The sequence below is a fragment of the Sarcophilus harrisii genome, chromosome 4 (assembly GCF_902635505.1).
Source record: "Sarcophilus harrisii chromosome 4, mSarHar1.11, whole genome shotgun sequence".
Classification (NCBI taxonomy): domain Eukaryota; kingdom Metazoa; phylum Chordata; class Mammalia; order Dasyuromorphia; family Dasyuridae; genus Sarcophilus; species Sarcophilus harrisii.
Genome location: NC_045429.1, coordinates 431854934 through 431872520, shown reverse-complemented (window position 1 = coordinate 431872520; position 17587 = coordinate 431854934). Strand labels below are relative to the sequence as shown.

The window sequence follows — 17587 nt, the reverse complement described above, 5'->3', positions numbered from 1 at the left end:
CTGATTCCAAGTCTACTATTCTATACTGTGTCCAAAGATAGGGCAAGACCAGTGGAAAATCATGAATAGTATGAGGTCATGGGTGCCTTTTAGGACTGGATGGGTTTCTTTGATGCTCATGGAAAATCCAAAGCAGGGGAGTCGAGTACAATTCTTGCTGAAATCTCATTTACTGTGAAATAGGGGACGTGAGCCCTCATCACCAGGCCTGCCAAGTAGGGCTGGTTTAAATCTCAGGTTTCTGCAACAAATGTTTTTTCTAAAATGCCTCCCTTTGGTCAGCTTCCAACTCACCAGCCCCCTTCACATGATAGCCACTGATCCTTTAGGCCCCTCAAAGCCAGTTGGCTCCAGGCTGTTACCTCTGAGAAAGTGACTAGGCTTTGGAGACAAGGCAAAAAGAACACAGACTGGCCATTTCCACAAGACCAGCTTTAATATGATTGTGGTTTGAAGCACAGAATAAATTAATGGTAAAGAAAATTCCAAACAAACAAAATCCCATGAAATCTTTAAAAAATGAACAGGAAAAAAAATAATAACCCAACCAACCTTTTCCTCCCCCATTTCAAAGAAAAAGGACCGGGGTGTACAAGCTACATGACAATAGAAATACAACAGAGGAGTCATGAATCGATCTTCCAGGTCACTGAGTCTGTCCCGGGCTCAGCTGGGAGCCAGTCCCTTTGGTGTTAAGGACCCTTGGGGTTTAGGGAGGAGGGCGTGAGCGCGGCCCTTTCTTGGAAGAACCAGTGAAAACTACACAAGGACAAAAATGCACTCGAGGATCTGTCCGATTCGCACTTGGTGGCTCGGTTTTATTCCCCTTGGGCCGGCAGAGCGAGTCGGGGTGATTTTTGTTACCGGGAAGAGATCAGGGCTTTGATCCCGTTCTCCGGTGCTCCGGTCGTGGAGCGAAAACCAGACACCGCAAAGAGAGGGATGTGGCTTCTAAAGACAGATGTGGACACGGCGCAGTAAAAAGGGCAGGCATGCAAGTGTTTTATACATTTGGCAGTAAAGTAGGAGAAATGGCGGGCTTGGTTACGCACAGTTCCGAAATTGGAATTCTCTTCCTCGGAAGAGTCACACCCCACGGCTCACGAGGACGGAATCAAGTCAAAGGTGGCTCTTGCTAGGTTTTGGCAGATTGTTTTGTTTTGTTTTGTTGTGTGTATGTGTGGTGTACATGTATATCTATCTATATTTCTTAATGCATAGCGATTGACTCTTTTCATTGGGTTCAGCCCTGAGCTTGCCGTCCCCTTTCCTGGGTCTCAGGGTCGCAAAGTTCTGTTTTGTTTCATGGGGTGGGGGACGGGCCGTCCTCGGGGCAGGGGGTGTCAGCAGGCAATCTCCTCTAGGGTCCCCAGAGTCGTCTGCAGGGGCACGTTCACAGTGTGGCTGATGGTTTCGGAGTGGTTTGGCATTGTGTCGCAGGTGCTCTGGGGAGGAAAAGCAGTGGAGCGGATTTAGTGCACGGCTACTCTCATATTTCCCCGAGTCCTCCTTAGGTGGGAAGAGCACTGGGCAATATCCTGGCCCAGGGGAGTCTCAGCCTGGGGAGGGTCTCGGAAAGGTCACAATCTGTCACTTTACAGATGAAGAAACTGAGGGCTTGAGAGGATCAGAGGGACCTCAGGAGCCATAAAATCCAGCCCCTTTATTTTTTGCTGTTTAGTCATGTGCTATTCTTTATGACTCCATTTGGGCTTTTTTTTGGCAAAGATCTTGGGGTGATTTGCCATTTCCTTCTCCAGCTCATTTTACAGATGAGGAAACTTTGGCAAACAGGTTTAACTGACTTGCCCAGGGTCACACAGCTAGTGAGTGTCTGAGGCCAGGTTTGAGCCCAGTGCTCTGCTCTGGTTGAGCGGAGAGGGAAGAAGCAGGGACAGATTGGGGATATGGGACTGGCCTTCTCTGCTATTCCATCCGCTCCAGCTTTCCCATATAAAGAAACGAAGATAACATTGCCGGATTTGGAGGCAAAGAACATGGCCTCAAGTTTTTGCTGCAAATTTAACTATATGACCTTGTACAGATCCCCCGACTCCTCTGGGCTTCAGTAGCCTCAGTTCAGTACAGCATGAAAAGGGAGATTGAGAGGCTCTTGTTCCAGATTCTAACCCTGCTTTTATCACCTGTGTAACTTCAGGGAAACCACTTGACTGCTTGATGCAGGTTCCTCGTCTGTAAAAAGATGGGATTGGACTAGTAGCATCTGGGGCCCTTGGAAGCATCTAAGGTTCTATGATCCTATTACCTATGGGAGGGTATTCGAATTGTGTTGTTGGGAGTTGGGATAGGTTACTCTGAGTGATGGTGGGGGGTGTCTTTCTGTCTGTCTCTTTCATTGTCCTCTCCTCTGTCTGCTGTTTCTCTCTTCCCCTGTCTCTTTTCCCCCTTTATTTTCTGCTTCTATCTCTGTTTCTCAGTCTCTCTCTCTCTCTCTCTGTCTCTCTGTCTCTCTCTCTCTCTCTCTCTGTCTATCTCTGCTTCTCTTTCAGTCTCTGTCTCTGTGTGTCTCTCTCTGTCTCTGCCTGTCTGTCTCTCTGTGTCTGTCTCTGCCTGTCTGTCTCTGTCTCTCTGTGTCTATCTGTCTCTGTCTCTCTGTGTCTATCGGTCTCTTTCTCTCTGTGTCTATCTGTCCCTGTCTCTTTGTGTCTATCTGTCTCTGTCTCTTTGTGTCTATCTGTCTCTGTCTCTCTATCTCTCTTCCTCCCTTCCCCTTCTTCTCCTGTAGTAAAAAACATTGTATGTATGAGATGACTGTATGGAGCGTTTGGCTCATTCAGTCAAACCAGGATAGGCTAAATCCCAGTCCCTTGTGGGATTAGACAAGAGGGCTTAAAAGAGGCATAAAAGACATATGATCATAAGATAACTGAATTGTGGATTACAGCATTAAAGAATTAGAACCCAAGAGACCTCAGAGGTCACCTAGTCCAATTCTCTTTTATAGATGAGAGAACTGAGGCCCCCACAAGTTAATGCAGGCTATAAGAAGCAGAATTGGGATTTGAACCTACTGTTCTCTAATTCTGAATATAGCATCTTCATCTTGTCCCCTTCCCCCCAGCTGTATTACAGAAAGGAAACAGAAGACATGAAGGTTAAGAAATAAGATCATGTGATTGGAAGTAGCCAAGGTGGGATTTGAACTTATTGAACATCCCTAGAAGTCTTTCCTACATTAACACTCCACATGTTTAATATAGAAGAATATGCCAGCAGAAGAGAAAGGATGAAGAGAAAAGTGAGAGAGGAGGAAAGAGGGGAAAGTTGACAGTGTTCATAGGTTTGGAAGATTATCTCTAGCTTCCTCTGGGGACTACTGACCACTCAGGTCAGTAGGAACAGAGGTGGAAGGGAAGGCTATGGGCTGCCTTCATGATTTGAACCTATGATCACTCTAAAGAGAATATCTTATCGAATAATTGCACAGCGGGTTGACTGAGCCCATCAGAGGGATGGGCTGGATGAAGGACCCTCTGGGAGAGCTCTCTAAGAGTCCAGAGATAAGATGAGAAGTAGGTGAACTTGAGTTTCAAGAAGACAGGGATCATGTGTGAGGGTTTTTAAGCAGACTTCAAGGTAACAAATGGGAAACCCGTTTTTGGTGCACCTGGATAGCTCAGAGTGCTAGGCCAGGCTACAGTCTACTTGGTTTCCATATATAAAAGCACTCTATGGTTGTATGACCCTTGTTAGGTCAACCCTGTATAAAATGGGGCACAAGAGATGGGAGGTAAAAACTGTAGCATGAGGAGATGGCATAAAACATATGAATAGCCCTGTTCCTTTGTGTGCTCAGAGAAAAAGATTGAGCTCTGGGGAAGTATTCCACTAAAAATAAAGCTTGAGCGAGGGTAGGAAGGTAGAAGGGAACTAAATGAGGCACTTCAGGCAGGGAGAGTGGAGGCCAGGTGATGCAGTGTGGTGATAGACCGGGCTTGGAGAGCCCATCCAGCACTGAGGGACCCATCCAACTGAAGTATGATGAAAGGAACCAATGACAGGTCTGAGGGCCAGATTGGGATGAGGGGAAGCAGAGAAAGGGAGAATGGAAAGAAGGAGAAAGAAGGCAGGGCAGGGAGAAAAGGGCAAAAAGATGAGCCAATCAACACATGTTCTCTGAATGTCTGTGCTAGGGTCTATGAGGAATCCCAAAATATCTTCATAGAGTCTTTGTCTAGGAGGGCTGACAGGGTGAATGTACATGCAGCCGACCAATTGAGCCTTAAACTCTGTGATAGTGAGTGCAATGGAAGTTCAGAAAAGGGAGCAAGTGTGTGTGTGTGTGTGTGTGTGTGTGTGTGTGTGTGTTAATCATGGAAAGAGACTTGATTGAAGCAACTATTAGAATGGCAAAGAGAAGGGTCATTTAGCTCCGAGGCTATGAGGAGATGGTGGCCACAATTCTTCAAGCATATGAAGGGTTGGGGTAGCTAGGTGGATAGAGCACCAGCCCTGAAGTCAGGAGGAGGTCAGTTCAGATTTAGTCTTAGTTACTAGCTGTGTGGTCCTGGACAAATCATATAACCCCAAATGCTCCAAAACCAAACCAAACCAAAAAAAAGTATGTGAAGGGTTGTAATGAATATATTTAGATTAAGCTTGTTCTGTTTGGTCTGAGACAAAACTAGGAGGAAGAAATGTGAACTTAAAGAGGAAAATTTTAGCTTGAAATCTAACAATGAATGAGAGCTGTCCAAACGTGGAAGAAGAGGCTGCCAGGTGACAGGTTCTCCATCATTAGAGATCTTGGTATTGAGATGAGGTGACCTTTACCAATCATATTGGTGGGGGCTTCCTTAGGTTACAAGTCAGACAAAATGAATGCTGAGGTCCTTCCTGACCCTCAGATTCTCTGATTCTGTAATTTGACTTCAGAGTGGTTCTTGAAGGATGGAAAGGCTATGGATAGTTGCAGGGGAAAAGGGAGGGCATTCCAGGTAACAAAAACAGCTTGAGGTATGGGGCCAGGAATGATCAAGAAGGAACATGTAGCCATAAAGAGATTGGCTTGAGTGGAGCAGAGGATGGTTGGGCAGATAGGATGGGGGTAGATTAGGGGAGGGCTTTAGAATTTAGGCTGAGGGAGAGGGCATAATATAGTGGAAAATGTCCTGAATTTGAAGTTAGAGAACTTGAGTTTGAATTGTTGAATAGTAGGTTGGAGCTAGAAGGTATCACATAAACTTTTTGAACTATTTGTATTTTAGAGAAGAAAAGGCCCAAAGGAATGACTTGTCCAACATTATACAATCTGGATATGATTTGGCAGTTATAAAGGAATCTTCACGGGTTCTTGAGCAGAAGAATGATGGGATCATAGACTGGATCTTAGACACCATCTAGTACATCTTATAGATGGGGAAATTGAACCCCAGATTTGCTCAAGATCACAGAAGCAGTAAGAAGGAGAATTAAGGTTCATATTCAGCTCTTTATTTTTAAATCCATTGCTGTAATCCAAATCTCTTATTTTCCAGAGTAGGAAATTAAGGTTTGTAGAGGTTACCAAGGTAACAAGTCACAGGAAAAGGACTTGAATCTGGGTTCTTCCATTTTGCTCTGCTGCATGTATGTGGTTTGTTAGGAAGATTAGTTTGGCAGGAGTGTACAGGATTGCCAGGGATGGATAGCCAGGAATGGGAAGAGATGAGTCCAAAAGACTAACTGTGAGGCTGTTGTAGTTATCCAGGCATGAAATGAAAAGAGTTTGGACTGCAATGGCAGCAAAGGAATGGAGAGGAACGGATGAATGTGGAAGATATCTCAAAAGAAAAATCAAAGCCTTTAGCAACATTGTTGGCAAGGGACAGAGAAAAAAAGAGTCCAAGGTGACTTTTAGATTTCTAGCCTAGGATTCTGGGTAATAACCACTAGCAATGAAATAATTCTTTAAAAAAATCTGGGATGGAGAGGAGGAGGTAAATGATAATTAATTCAGCTTGACATATTGGGATTGAGGAAATCATGGTATAATAGGATCACATTTTCACCTGGAAGTGGTCTTAGGAATCATTAAGTTGACCCCATCTTCAGTTTACTGATGAGAAAACTAAGGTCCAGAGAGATAATTTGTCCAGTGTCACAAAGCTAGTGTGGATCTGAGGAGAGATCTGTATCCAGTTATGTTTGAATCCAAGGCCAATGCCCAGTCCTTTATGCCATGATGAGACATCTAAGGCTATAATTTAGTTATAACTAGGCAGAGTGACTGGGGCTTTATCACAGGCTGCTGAATTCTGAGAGTTCTTTTTAGCACTTGCAGTCATTTAGCATTCTAGAAATAAGGAACGTTTCAATCTATTTAGCAAGAATAATTAATATCAAAAACTATCAGATGGTAAAGCTTTCAGAAAGCTCCTTTCCAGCTGTCCCTTTCATGCCCATTGCCTCCAGAAGACATTTTTGGTGCTTGCCATGAGCATAGTTTATACTTCTTGCCCCAGGTTCATAAACTTCTAGTTACTGCTCTGGTGATGGATAAAGACCTGGGAACAGGCTATCTTTAGCAGAAGAGAGAGCTGAATATCATGTCAGAGGACTGTGGACTAAGTCAGGAAAGAGAGAGAGGTGAGGGAGGTGGTTTAAGGTAGATTAAGGGAGATTGAGGGAGGAGGAAAGTAGAGTCTTGAAAGTCATTACTCTCCCTCCTTCCCTTCTAATTTAGCCTGGTGTGTGTGTGTGAGAGAGACAGAGACAGAGACAGAGACAGAGAGAGAGACAGAGAGAGAGACAGAGACAGAGAGAGAGACAGAGAGAGAGAGAGAGAGAGAGAGAGAGAGAGAGAGAGAGAGAGAGAACTTTATTGACTTCTTAACTCATTTGTGGTGTAAACCTCAGATTTCCATGAATCTCGAGGATCTGGTGATGGGGGAAGTCAACATTTAGGGCAACTTTGATTTCTATTTGCCTTTCCTGTAAAGCAGATCGTTCCTCCGGGTGAGTGAGTTCTTTCGCTTGCTCCTGCTAACACCTGATTAGCATCAACTTGTAATAGAAGGCGGCCTATGAACTGCTCCCTTGGACCTGTTAATTTGACCACAATCAATGTAGCTGAGGTCTGCACTCCGGCTCTCCGTATCCTCAAGGATGCTTGCTCAGCTAATGCACACAGCACCTTTCTGATTTGTCCTACTTTGAGAATGAAATACCGAGGTTCTCATTGGGAAAGACAGGCCTTCCACTTCTGAATGAAGAAGGGAATGTGTCTGAAGCTCCTGGGGCCTTGAAGCCACCAGAAAAAGGTAATCTCAGGTGAGCTGGTAGACTTGCCCTTTCATGGAACAAAATCCTCAATGTGCCCAGAGGAAGCCTGGGTGGAAAACTGCTTATTGAAGGCATGGAATATGCAAGGAGGGAAAGCCTTTACTTTTTGGGATCTCTGGGAAGTTCTGAACCTACAGGAAGAAATCTGAAGGCTCACCCCATTAGCTCTGGCTGGCTTGATCTCTATTAAAACAAAACCCCCACAATCCCTTCTTACCACGTTTTCATCGTGACTTCCTTCCTCTTCCTCTTTCCCAAGTAGATCTAACAACTTCTCTTTTATCAGCTGGAAAAAAAAAAACAGATTTGTATGGGCTCAAATATTAGGACCACACAGAATCATCACAACTTCCACCTCAGTTTCCTTAATTGTAGCTTATGACCCCTACCATGGGCTGAATGTGGGGGATTACAAAAGTATGATTTGTTATCGATAAATGTTTGAATTGTACTCCTATTTTATACACCTTTATATCCAAGGTCACTTAAAAATTTCTTGGGTGAAAAAGGGTTGTGAGTGGGAAATGTTTAAGAAGCCTTGCCATATAAAATAGGAGGGCAGCTTTAGACTAAGATTGACTAAATTAAAACAAACAAATAAATAAATGCATACACATATATTAAATTTATATATATGTGTATGTACATATACATACATGGAATATATTACATATGGGAAATACATGGAGTTATATATATGGCATAAATATTATTTTATTCCATATATATATGCACACACAGAACATAAGATAAAATAAGAACCTACTAGTTTTAAAGGTAGGAGAAAATGGCTTAACACATTTGATCTTCTGGCAGGAAACCTTCAAACCTGCTCTAGCCTAAAATGGAATTTTTCTGTACTGTACATTGTTCAGAATAGGTGAACCATTGGCCTGGGGCTGAGAGAAATGCATTCATATGCACATTTATACATATAAGTACATAGATTTGTGCATATAGTACACAGATAGCCCTGCATACCATCTCTACATGGGGTTTTCTAAGGTGGATATTGTTCAGAATAGGCAGCTTGGAGATAAACACACATACGTATATATACATCCCAGAAACTGGAGCTTTTTTTCTAGTTGGAGGCTGAAACTGGAAACAAAGCTAGGCAGATCTGAATGGTGGGTGTTGTGGGAGAAAGGAAATGGGAGTATAGGAAGAAGAGAGGATAGAAAAGGGGAGGAAAAGGAGGAGAGAAAATGAGAGGAGAGGAAAGAAAATAAGAGAGGAAAGAAGGGAAATGAGATGGAAGGCAAGGGGAGCACAGAAGGAAAATGAGGGGAAAGAAAGGAGGGGAGAAGAAGAGGAAGGGAGGGAGGGGCATTTCATTCTGTGTCTTGGGCATAGACTTGACCTTTAATTTGAGTCCCTCAGGATTCACATGATCACACCCACTGTAACTACTTAATGTCAGAGACCATGTTCTTTCTTCTTTCCTATTGTGCCTAGTGTAGAGCTCTCTAGTGTAGAGAGATTATTGCTGATGGGCTTTAGGTCTAGGCTAGATCTTAAGGGGTCCTCAAATTATGGCCCCCAGCCAGATACAGCAGCTGAGGACATTTATCCCCCTCACCCAGTGCTATGAAGTTTCTTTATTTAAAGGCCCACAAAACAAAGTTTTTGTTTTTACTCTAGTCCGGCCCTCCAGCAGTCTGAGAGACAGTGAACTGGCCCCCTATTTAAAAAGTTTGAGTACCCCTGGGACTCTAGCCAGAAGTCTTTGGGGGTAGACAGGACTGAAGGGAAGGATCAGTGGGGATGGTTTGTCACAGTATCCAAGATCAAGAAGTAAAAGAAATCCCAAAGGCCTCCTGTTTCGGCTCATTTTCACATAGCAGGAATTAAAAGTGGGATTTGAATTCAAGATCTCTGATTCTTGAGTCAGTGCTTTGTCCATAGAACCATGCTCATCTTTGCATGGTTTGTGGAACAGTAGATCCTACGGCTTGGTTTCTGTAAATTTGGGGATTGTAGTGTTGGAGGATGGCCTTTGGGCCAGCATCTGGGAGCATCACATTTCATAGACATTTCAAAACAAGTATTAATCTTACCTCATAAATGTAATCAAAGAGCTCTAGGATTGTAAGGATACTAGCACCGATAAACAATCCCATCTGACCACCAATGTCCCCTGTAGAGAGAAGAGAAAAGCCCATTTTTATTTTTCTCAGGAAGGTAGCTTTTGTGGGATGTGACCATGTATTCTGTCTTTTAAGACTTTGCCAAAATCCTCAAAGCTCTGTCTGGAAAGGGAGACACCATAATACAGAATAAGAAAGAAGCCTCGGGCTATCTCCCAGGTCGGGATGAGAGTCAAGATTAGCACTCACAACTTGCATGCAGTCATCATTATAGAATCTACATGGTCTCTGTTGTTCTCTCATTGAATGAAGGCTACATGTTTCTTCGTTATAAGAGAACATATGGCAGAAAAAAAGGCAAACGAGGCCATCTTTTGCCTCATTCTTACCTAGCATTTAAACACTGAGACCTGTTGAAGACTTAAGCTTAGCTTAAAAAGGTCTCCCATTCCATCAGGGCCATCTCCAGTCCTCCTGATCTTTCTCTGGCCACTGGACCAGAAGGCTCTGGAGGGGAGAGTGAGGCAGGTGACCTTGCACAGCTCTCCCTCACTTAACTCTAATTCATTTTCATGTCATGTCATCACCTCCCTGATATCCTGGTCCTCTTCGGGAATGAAGGACAAACAAGAACAAGAAAACATAACTTCCAGGTGGCCGAGATAAATCTATAGTTGGCTGAGAGAGTTTTCCAGAGGTTGGTGTCCAGTGGTCTTCCCCTGGCAAACTCTCTTTGTGAATATTTGTACATATCTCTGTATACGAGTTCCCTCATGGTAAGGTTTCCCAGATGTTCTTGCTTGCAGAAGATAACTCTGTAAATCACACAACTTCTGCGGATCTCTGTTTCTTGAACTACAAAATGAGGATTTTGGACTATGCTTCCTTGTTCTGTGGCTTTCTTAGGGGACAATTAGGTGGTTTAATGGTTAGATCACTGGTATCAGAAAGATCTGAATTCAAATCCGGCCTCAGACACTAGATGTGTGATCCTAGGCCAGTCACTTCACTTCATTTGCCTTGATTTCCTCATCTGTCAAATGAGTTGGAGAAGGAAATGGCAAAGCACTGCAGTATCTCTGCCAAGATAACTTTAAATGGGGTCAGGATGAGTCTGACAAACTCAATAAGTTGTCTTTCTTTTTACCTTGTTTCTCTTACATTTCTAGTAAAGTCACTTGTCTTGAAGAGAAGGAAAGCAGAGATGTTCATGAGACTGAGGGGGTCTAGGTTGGAGTTTAGTGGCAAGGGGAGAGATCCAGAGGGGGTTACTGACCAGGGGCTCAAGAAAGCGCATTTAGGGTCACGTTTCTGTCTCTTGCTGGCAATCACATCTCAGGACTACAAGTGAAGATTCTGGTTTCCCAGGGCGAGAAAGTCGCCTCATCCAGAACTCCTCCAGTCAGTGACGCAGCAACCACAATCTTATTTACTAATGGGAAAACTGCGCTTGGGCCAAGTTCCAGGGCTCAACCTCAGGGAAGCAAAGTGAGGGAAAGAGAAACCCTCTTCAGAGCCGGTCTCAGGCGTCGCCTGGTGAGATGGAGGGTGGAGGGGACTATGAATGGTCTGGCTGCCCTTATTCTACTCAGTGTGTGTCCCAATTGCCTCAGTGTCTCATCTTGTTGGTTCAGGCCAAATAGAGATGGTGTCCATTATGAGGGCCATAGGCAGAGAGCCTTGCCCAGAGCAGGCTCTGCATAAACATTTGAAAGTGGACTACTGTGGTCATGGGATGCCAGAGCCAGAAGGGGCTCTCACAGGCCATCTAGCCCAACCCCCTCATTTTATGGTTGAGAAAACTGGGGTTAAGGGGTTTAATGACTTGTTTAAGGACACAACGGTAGTAAGTACCAGCTTTTGAATCGAGATTACTTGGTTTAAATCCAGCATCCTTAACACTGCACCAAACTACCTGGGAGACTCATCTTTCTGAGTTCAAATCCAGCCTCAGAAACTTACTGGTTCATCCTGAGCAAGTTATTTAATCCTGTTTGCCTCAGTTTCCTCATCTGTAAAATATATTGGAGAAGGAAATGACAAACCATTCCAGTATCCTTGCTAAGAAAATCCCCAAAGGGGTCACAAAAAGTCACATGTGACTAAAAAACATGACTAAACAACAACAAATACTACTATTTCTATAGCATCTTGAGGTTTGCAAAACATTTTACATATCATCTCATTTCACAAAACCCTGTGAAGTAGGTCTTATTATTGTCCCCATTTTATAGATGAAGTAACTGAGCTTGAGAGAAAAGTTCTTTTCTTTTTTCTTTTTCCTCAGGGATATATTGCTAGTAGGTGTCTGAGGCAGGATTTGAAACCAGTTCTTTCTGATTTTAAGTATAGTGCTCTATCCATTTTGGCACCCAAAATAGAAGATGGGAGCACTGGTAAGAATGAGATACTCATCTTACTCTGTTTCCCTGCCCCCTACAATGGGGAAAAGATTTCATTGTCTGCTGTTTCCCCTGAATTTCAGTGTCCAGGCCTAGGTCAAGGTAAAGTGATGGATGCAAAAGTACTGGACTGAGATGCTGACCCTGCAGTCAATCAACTAGGTGACTTTGGGGGAGCTTCTTCGCCCCCATCCCTTTCTCCATCTGCTTTCATTTCTTCCTCTTAAAGAAAAGTGAGCGAGTCAGATCGGGTGATCTCCGAGGCCTTTTCCAGCTGTGATATTCCACGACGCTCTGTTCTGAAGATTCAAAGAGCCTTTAACCTTACACATAGCAAACAGATTCTCAATAAAAAAAACTTGTTAAATTGAACTGACTAGAATTCACACGGGGAGACACTGATCCAGTAAAACCTCACTAATGTGAGGCTCATTGATTCAGAATTTAGGGTAATTCAATCTCCTTTCATTCATTCAATGCACATTTTAAGTGCCCACTACATGCCCGATGTTAGGCAAGATACAAAGATAAACAAGGCAATTTTGTATGAGTAAAGACGTAAAATGCTTTCATCCACTGCTTTCTTAGGGTTTCAATCATATTAGAGAATTTCAGTCTAGAATCAACAACTATTTTTACATGGTTTCTTTTCCTGCTATGAACTCCAAGACAAATAGAGAATAAGAGTTATAGTGGAAGGAGCTGGTCTGGAAATCACTGGACTTTGGTTCCAATCCAACTAATTGTTGGTGTTAGACAAGTTGCCTTCTTCCTCTGTGAAAGTGAGAAGTTAGATTAGATGTTCTACAAGGTCCTTCTTAGTTTTAATATTCTAAGCTCTAAAATTCAAGGTTCTAACATTTTATGTTCTAAAATATTGTGTTCTAACATTCTATGTTCCAAGGTCTCTGTCAGGGCTAACAACTGTTCTAACAACTCTGTTGTCTAATATTCTGGGTTCCAAAGCTTCTTCTAGAGCTAATATTCTATGTTCTAACAATTCTTTGTTCTACTGTCTCTTCTAATACTGACGTTTTATGTTTCAAGGCCTCTTCCAGAGCTAATATGCTATGTTCTAATACCTCTTCTACTGCTCTCAATCTATGTTCTAAGATCTTTTCCATATAATATTCTATGTTCTAACATTTCACGTTCTGAAGTCTTTCCCAGGATTAACATGATACAATTTCAGCTATCCAAAAAGTGGAATGGGTGTCTCCAGAAGTATTAAGCTCCCCTTCAATGGAGGCACATTAGCAATGGGTAGGTGGCCATTTGTCTAACATATTATAGAAGGGTATCTTTTTCAGGTCTAAGGTACTCTACAAAGCTTGGAGGAAGAGAGGGTCCATTCCAACTTTGATATCCTCTGACTCTGTGAAAACCACCTCTAGAATTTCACATATTACACTGTAAACTTTTTGAGAGCAGGGATTATCTTTTGCCTTTATATTCCCAGCCCTTAGCTTGATATATAAACTCACAAGGTGTCAAACATGTGGCCTTTGAATTAAAATGTAATTGGGAAATATCTAACAACTTACATAAGAAAAGCAATAGATCATAGATGATGTTTTCTGAATCAATATATTCTCTCCAGGGATCCTTGTATGGTTTGGTAACTCCTTTTTATTTGAATTTGATTTCATTGATGTGTATAAACACATATTTTCAATAGTATTCTTCTACTAAGTTTGAATATTTTCAGTGATGGGGAGCTTACTACTTTGTCAAGGCACCTTATTTCACTTTGGGACATTTCTATTAGAAGACTCCTTTTAAAAAAATTCAAGCCTTTTATTTTTCAAAACATATGCATGGACAATTCTTTAACATTAGCCCTTGCAAAACTTTGTGTTCCACTTTTTCCTCTCTTCCCCCATGTCCTCTCCTAGATGGGAAGTAATCCAATGTATGTTAAACATGATAGAAATATATATTAAATCCAACACACGCATACATATTTATACAATTATTTATACAATATTTATACAATTATCTTGCTGTCCAAAAAAAAAAAAATCAAATCAAACCGGAAAAAATTACAAAGAAATTAAATGCAATCAAACAATAAAAAGAGCAAGAATGTTATGTTGTGATCCACACTCAGTTCCCTCGGGCCTCTCTCTGGGGGCAGCTGGTTCTCTTCATTACAAGATCACTGGAACTGATCTAAATCATTTCACTCTTGGAAAGAATCCCATCCATCAGAAATGACCAACGTATAATCTTGCTGTTGAAGTGTATAATAATGATCTCCTGGTTCTGCTCATTTCACTCAGCATCAGTTCGTGTAAGTCTCTCCAGGCCTTTCTGAAATCATTCTGCTGGTCGTTTCTTACAGAACAATAATATTCCCTAACATTTATATCCCATAACTTATTCAGCCATTCCCCAATTGATGGGCATCCACTCAGTTTCCATTTTCTTGCCACTATAAAAAGGGCTGCCATAAACATTCTTGCACATATGGGCCCCTTTCCCTCCTTTAAAATCTCTTTGGAATATAAGCCCAGTAGAAACACTGAGAGGACTCCTTTTTATATTTAATTGGAACCCTTTTGTAAAGGCAAGCATCTATTGAAATTCTTCTGAAGTCATAGAATTCTGTAATTTATCTTGTTTTTAAAATTTTGAATGTTTTGATATTAAAGATGGGCAAAGATCTTTGATATCACACACTTTCCAGGGGCCTGTTACAGGCCCCTCAAAATTGTGCTTTGGATCTCTGGGGGAAACTAGTGTCAAGTGACCTATGGAACTCTGGGAATTTATCATTCTGTAGGTGCAATCAAACCACACATATTTCAGTGAAAGGCCAGAGAAGGAGGGGGCAATGAGAGCCCTCATTTTGCCCTTTTCTGGGGCACCCAGAGCTAACTTTCGGGCCTTCTGGATGTAGGGCTCTCCATAGGTGGGACATACCTAGTCTGCTCTTCTGTGTTCTCCTTTCCAGCTCCTGCCTCCTAGGGGCCCTTCTCTGAGGGCTACTATCTTTTTCCCCAATTTGAGAACATTCATTTGGGAGTGAAGGATCATAGAATTAGCAAGTACTGAGTTCAAATCCTACCTCAGAATCAGATCCTGAGCAAGTCACAACTTCTCAACCCTAGTTTCCTCAACTAATAATAATAATTATTATTAATAACAACACCTATTTCTCACGGTTGTAAATACCAAATGAAATAATGTAATAATGCTTTGAAAACCTAAATCACTACATAAATCCTAGTTATAATTATTATTGTTATAGAAGAAAGAACAGATTATTGCAGGAAAAGAGATTTACTTGCCTGAGGTCATGTAATAAGGGATGTGGGAAGAGATGGGATGAGGTAACTGAGGTCTTCTGAATTCCAGGTCATGCTATTTTCACCATGGTACATAGCTTTTTTTAATTGTTTTTTTTTTTTTTTTAAAGACATCAGGGCTAAGTGACTTACCTAGGGTCACACAGCTAGTAAGCATCTGAAGCCAGTTTGAACTTAGGTCCTCTTGACTCCAGAGCTGGTGCTCTAACCACTGTATAACCTAGCTGCCTTTCTTAAGAGGTTTAAGTGCTTACTTAGTGCAGGACCTGACATACAACAGGCATTTAATAAATGCTTGTTGACTAATTGACTTAGAAATAAAAGCCAAAGATTCCCCATTTCTTGGATTGGGAAAACAGCATAAGCTTCACAAAGTAACAAGAACAACTCATTCTTAAAGCTGTCCAAGACTTATAAAGTTTTTTTTTTCCCTTATAAGTGAGGTATGCAAATGTCAATTATTCCCATTTTACAGATTATGAAACTGAGGTTCACAAAGATTAAGTGACTGCTTCAGGATAGATCGAAGTTTGAAACCCAGATCGTCTGACTCTGGGCCAAGCATTTTCAGTGGCACTCCCTGGCAGGATACCAAAGAGATCCCTGCCTACCCACACCGTCACCACCCACCCATCTCCATCTCTAGCGAGATTTTTAGAAAGACATGAATAGCAAATCTGGCTTACCAAGTAAGGCTGCAACTTCATATGCTTTCTTCTGCTCAATTGTCTCATAATTGAGCGCTTCAAAAAATATATCCAGAACGAGAATGTTCTCTCTGTTGAAGGAATATTTAGAAGCATTTAAGCAGGCTACCCAACTCCCTTTTCTCTTTTTCCTTCACTAATTTTCCTTTTCTCCTTTACTGCTCTTTTCCTTATATCTGCCTAATCTGGCCTCCAAGTCCCTCAGTCTAAGAGCTGGACATTTTCCTTGAGTGCATAAACAGGGTGGGTGCATTGAGTGGGATCTTTTCAAGATTATTATTACTTTTTATATAAATACACATATCTTTAAGACCAGAAGATCTGCTTTCGGGGGCATGTGGGAATTTACTCTGTGATAAATCAAAATTGTTTGAGTGGGATGGCAAGGGCTGAAAGCTCAGTGTGGATGAAAACATACCAGGGGCACCAATGCTCTCTCTCAGTCTGCTCTGGAGGCACAGGAGCTCAGCCTTGCATAGGGTGGACATAGGTCAGCTATTGGCTACAAGCCCCATTTTGTTGCTGTTCAGTTGCTTCAGTCTTTAGCTGGGGAAGGAAATGGCAGACCAAACTGGAGTGCTCTGTCATTTCCTTCTCTAGCTTATTTGACAGATAAGGAAACTGAGGCAAACAGAGTTAAGTGACTTGCTCAAGATCACACAACTGGTAAGTGTCTTAGATTGGATTTGAACTCACAAAAATGAGTTTTCTTGACTCCAGCACTCTATTCACTATGGTGCCATCTAGATGCCCTTACGTCTTTTAGCACTCCATTTATCTCTCTTAGCTGATGGAATAATAATGATATTAACAACTAGCATTTACTAAATTTTAAGATTTGCAAAGTACTTTATAAATATGTTGTCCTCTTAATGATCTTGGGAGGTAAATGCCATTATTTTTATTTTCTAGATAAGGATAAGGATAATCTAGATATTTTCTAGATAAGGAAATAGAGATATAAAGAAACTACGCGACTCACTTAGGGAGATACAGATATAAATATCTTAGACAGGATTTGAACTCAGGTCATACTGCCTCAAAGTCTAGAGTTCCACCCATGGTACCACCGAGTTGCATTCACATGCTGGGATTTGGAACTTCATCCTCTCCTCCTGCCAAGCATCAGGCAGGCAGTGCTTGGGCTTTTGCAGGGAGGTTCCTCGTGCCAGGGACTGTATTTAGCAGCCCTAGCTTGGTAGGGAGGTAAAGAGGAAGGTGTGAGATTGGGAGGGAGCTTCTGGTGGAAATTAATCTATCCTGTTTTGCACTAGGAAGCAGACAAGGCACCAAGACACATCTCAGCAGTCAAAGTAATTGTGTTCCTGGAGAATATCTACAAAGCAGCAGGGCTTGGCAAATCCTGCTGTTCCTTCTCTGCTTACAGAGAGATTCAAAGTCTTCCAGTGAGCTGTAGTCATAGGAGAACAAAAAGGATTCTATGTGTGTGTGGGGGAGTGGATCATCATTTCAAAGCCCCTGGAGGCTGGTTGGTGACATGGTGCCTTAAGAGCCTTTGGGGAGCATCATAGCTGGAGCCAGGAGACCTTTGTCAGTTACTAACTGAGTGACTTGAGCTTCTTCATCTGAAGAATGGGAATGATAATGTTTACTACATAATTCAGAGTGAATATGACAGAAGCCTCATGAAGACAAGAAAGGATTATGGTTTCATCAGGTTGGAGAAGATTTCTTTTATATCAATGGAGATTTCAGCTGGTCTGTGATTTAGTAGAAGGTGAAGAGACTTGATTAGGGTGATATAGTTCATGTCTGATTATGTCTTAAAAAAA

The 17587-nt window shown here is 42.1% G+C and overlaps 1 protein-coding gene across 1 annotated transcript in view; it reads right to left on the bottom strand.

Moving 5' to 3' along the window:
* Positions 1–411: 411 nt before the first annotated feature.
* LOC100919698 (acid-sensing ion channel 2) overlaps positions 412–17587 on the bottom strand; it is a 331481-nt gene continuing 314305 nt past the window's right edge. Inside the window, exons 7-10 of the mRNA XM_031967604.1 lie at positions 15774–15865; positions 9345–9424; positions 7502–7570; positions 412–1445 (exon numbers count right to left, since the gene is read on the bottom strand). Of these exons, the coding sequence (XP_031823464.1) occupies positions 1344–1445; positions 7502–7570; positions 9345–9424; positions 15774–15865 (343 nt within the window). The 3' untranslated portion in view covers positions 412–1343. The remainder of the gene's footprint in view (positions 1446–7501; positions 7571–9344; positions 9425–15773; positions 15866–17587) is intronic.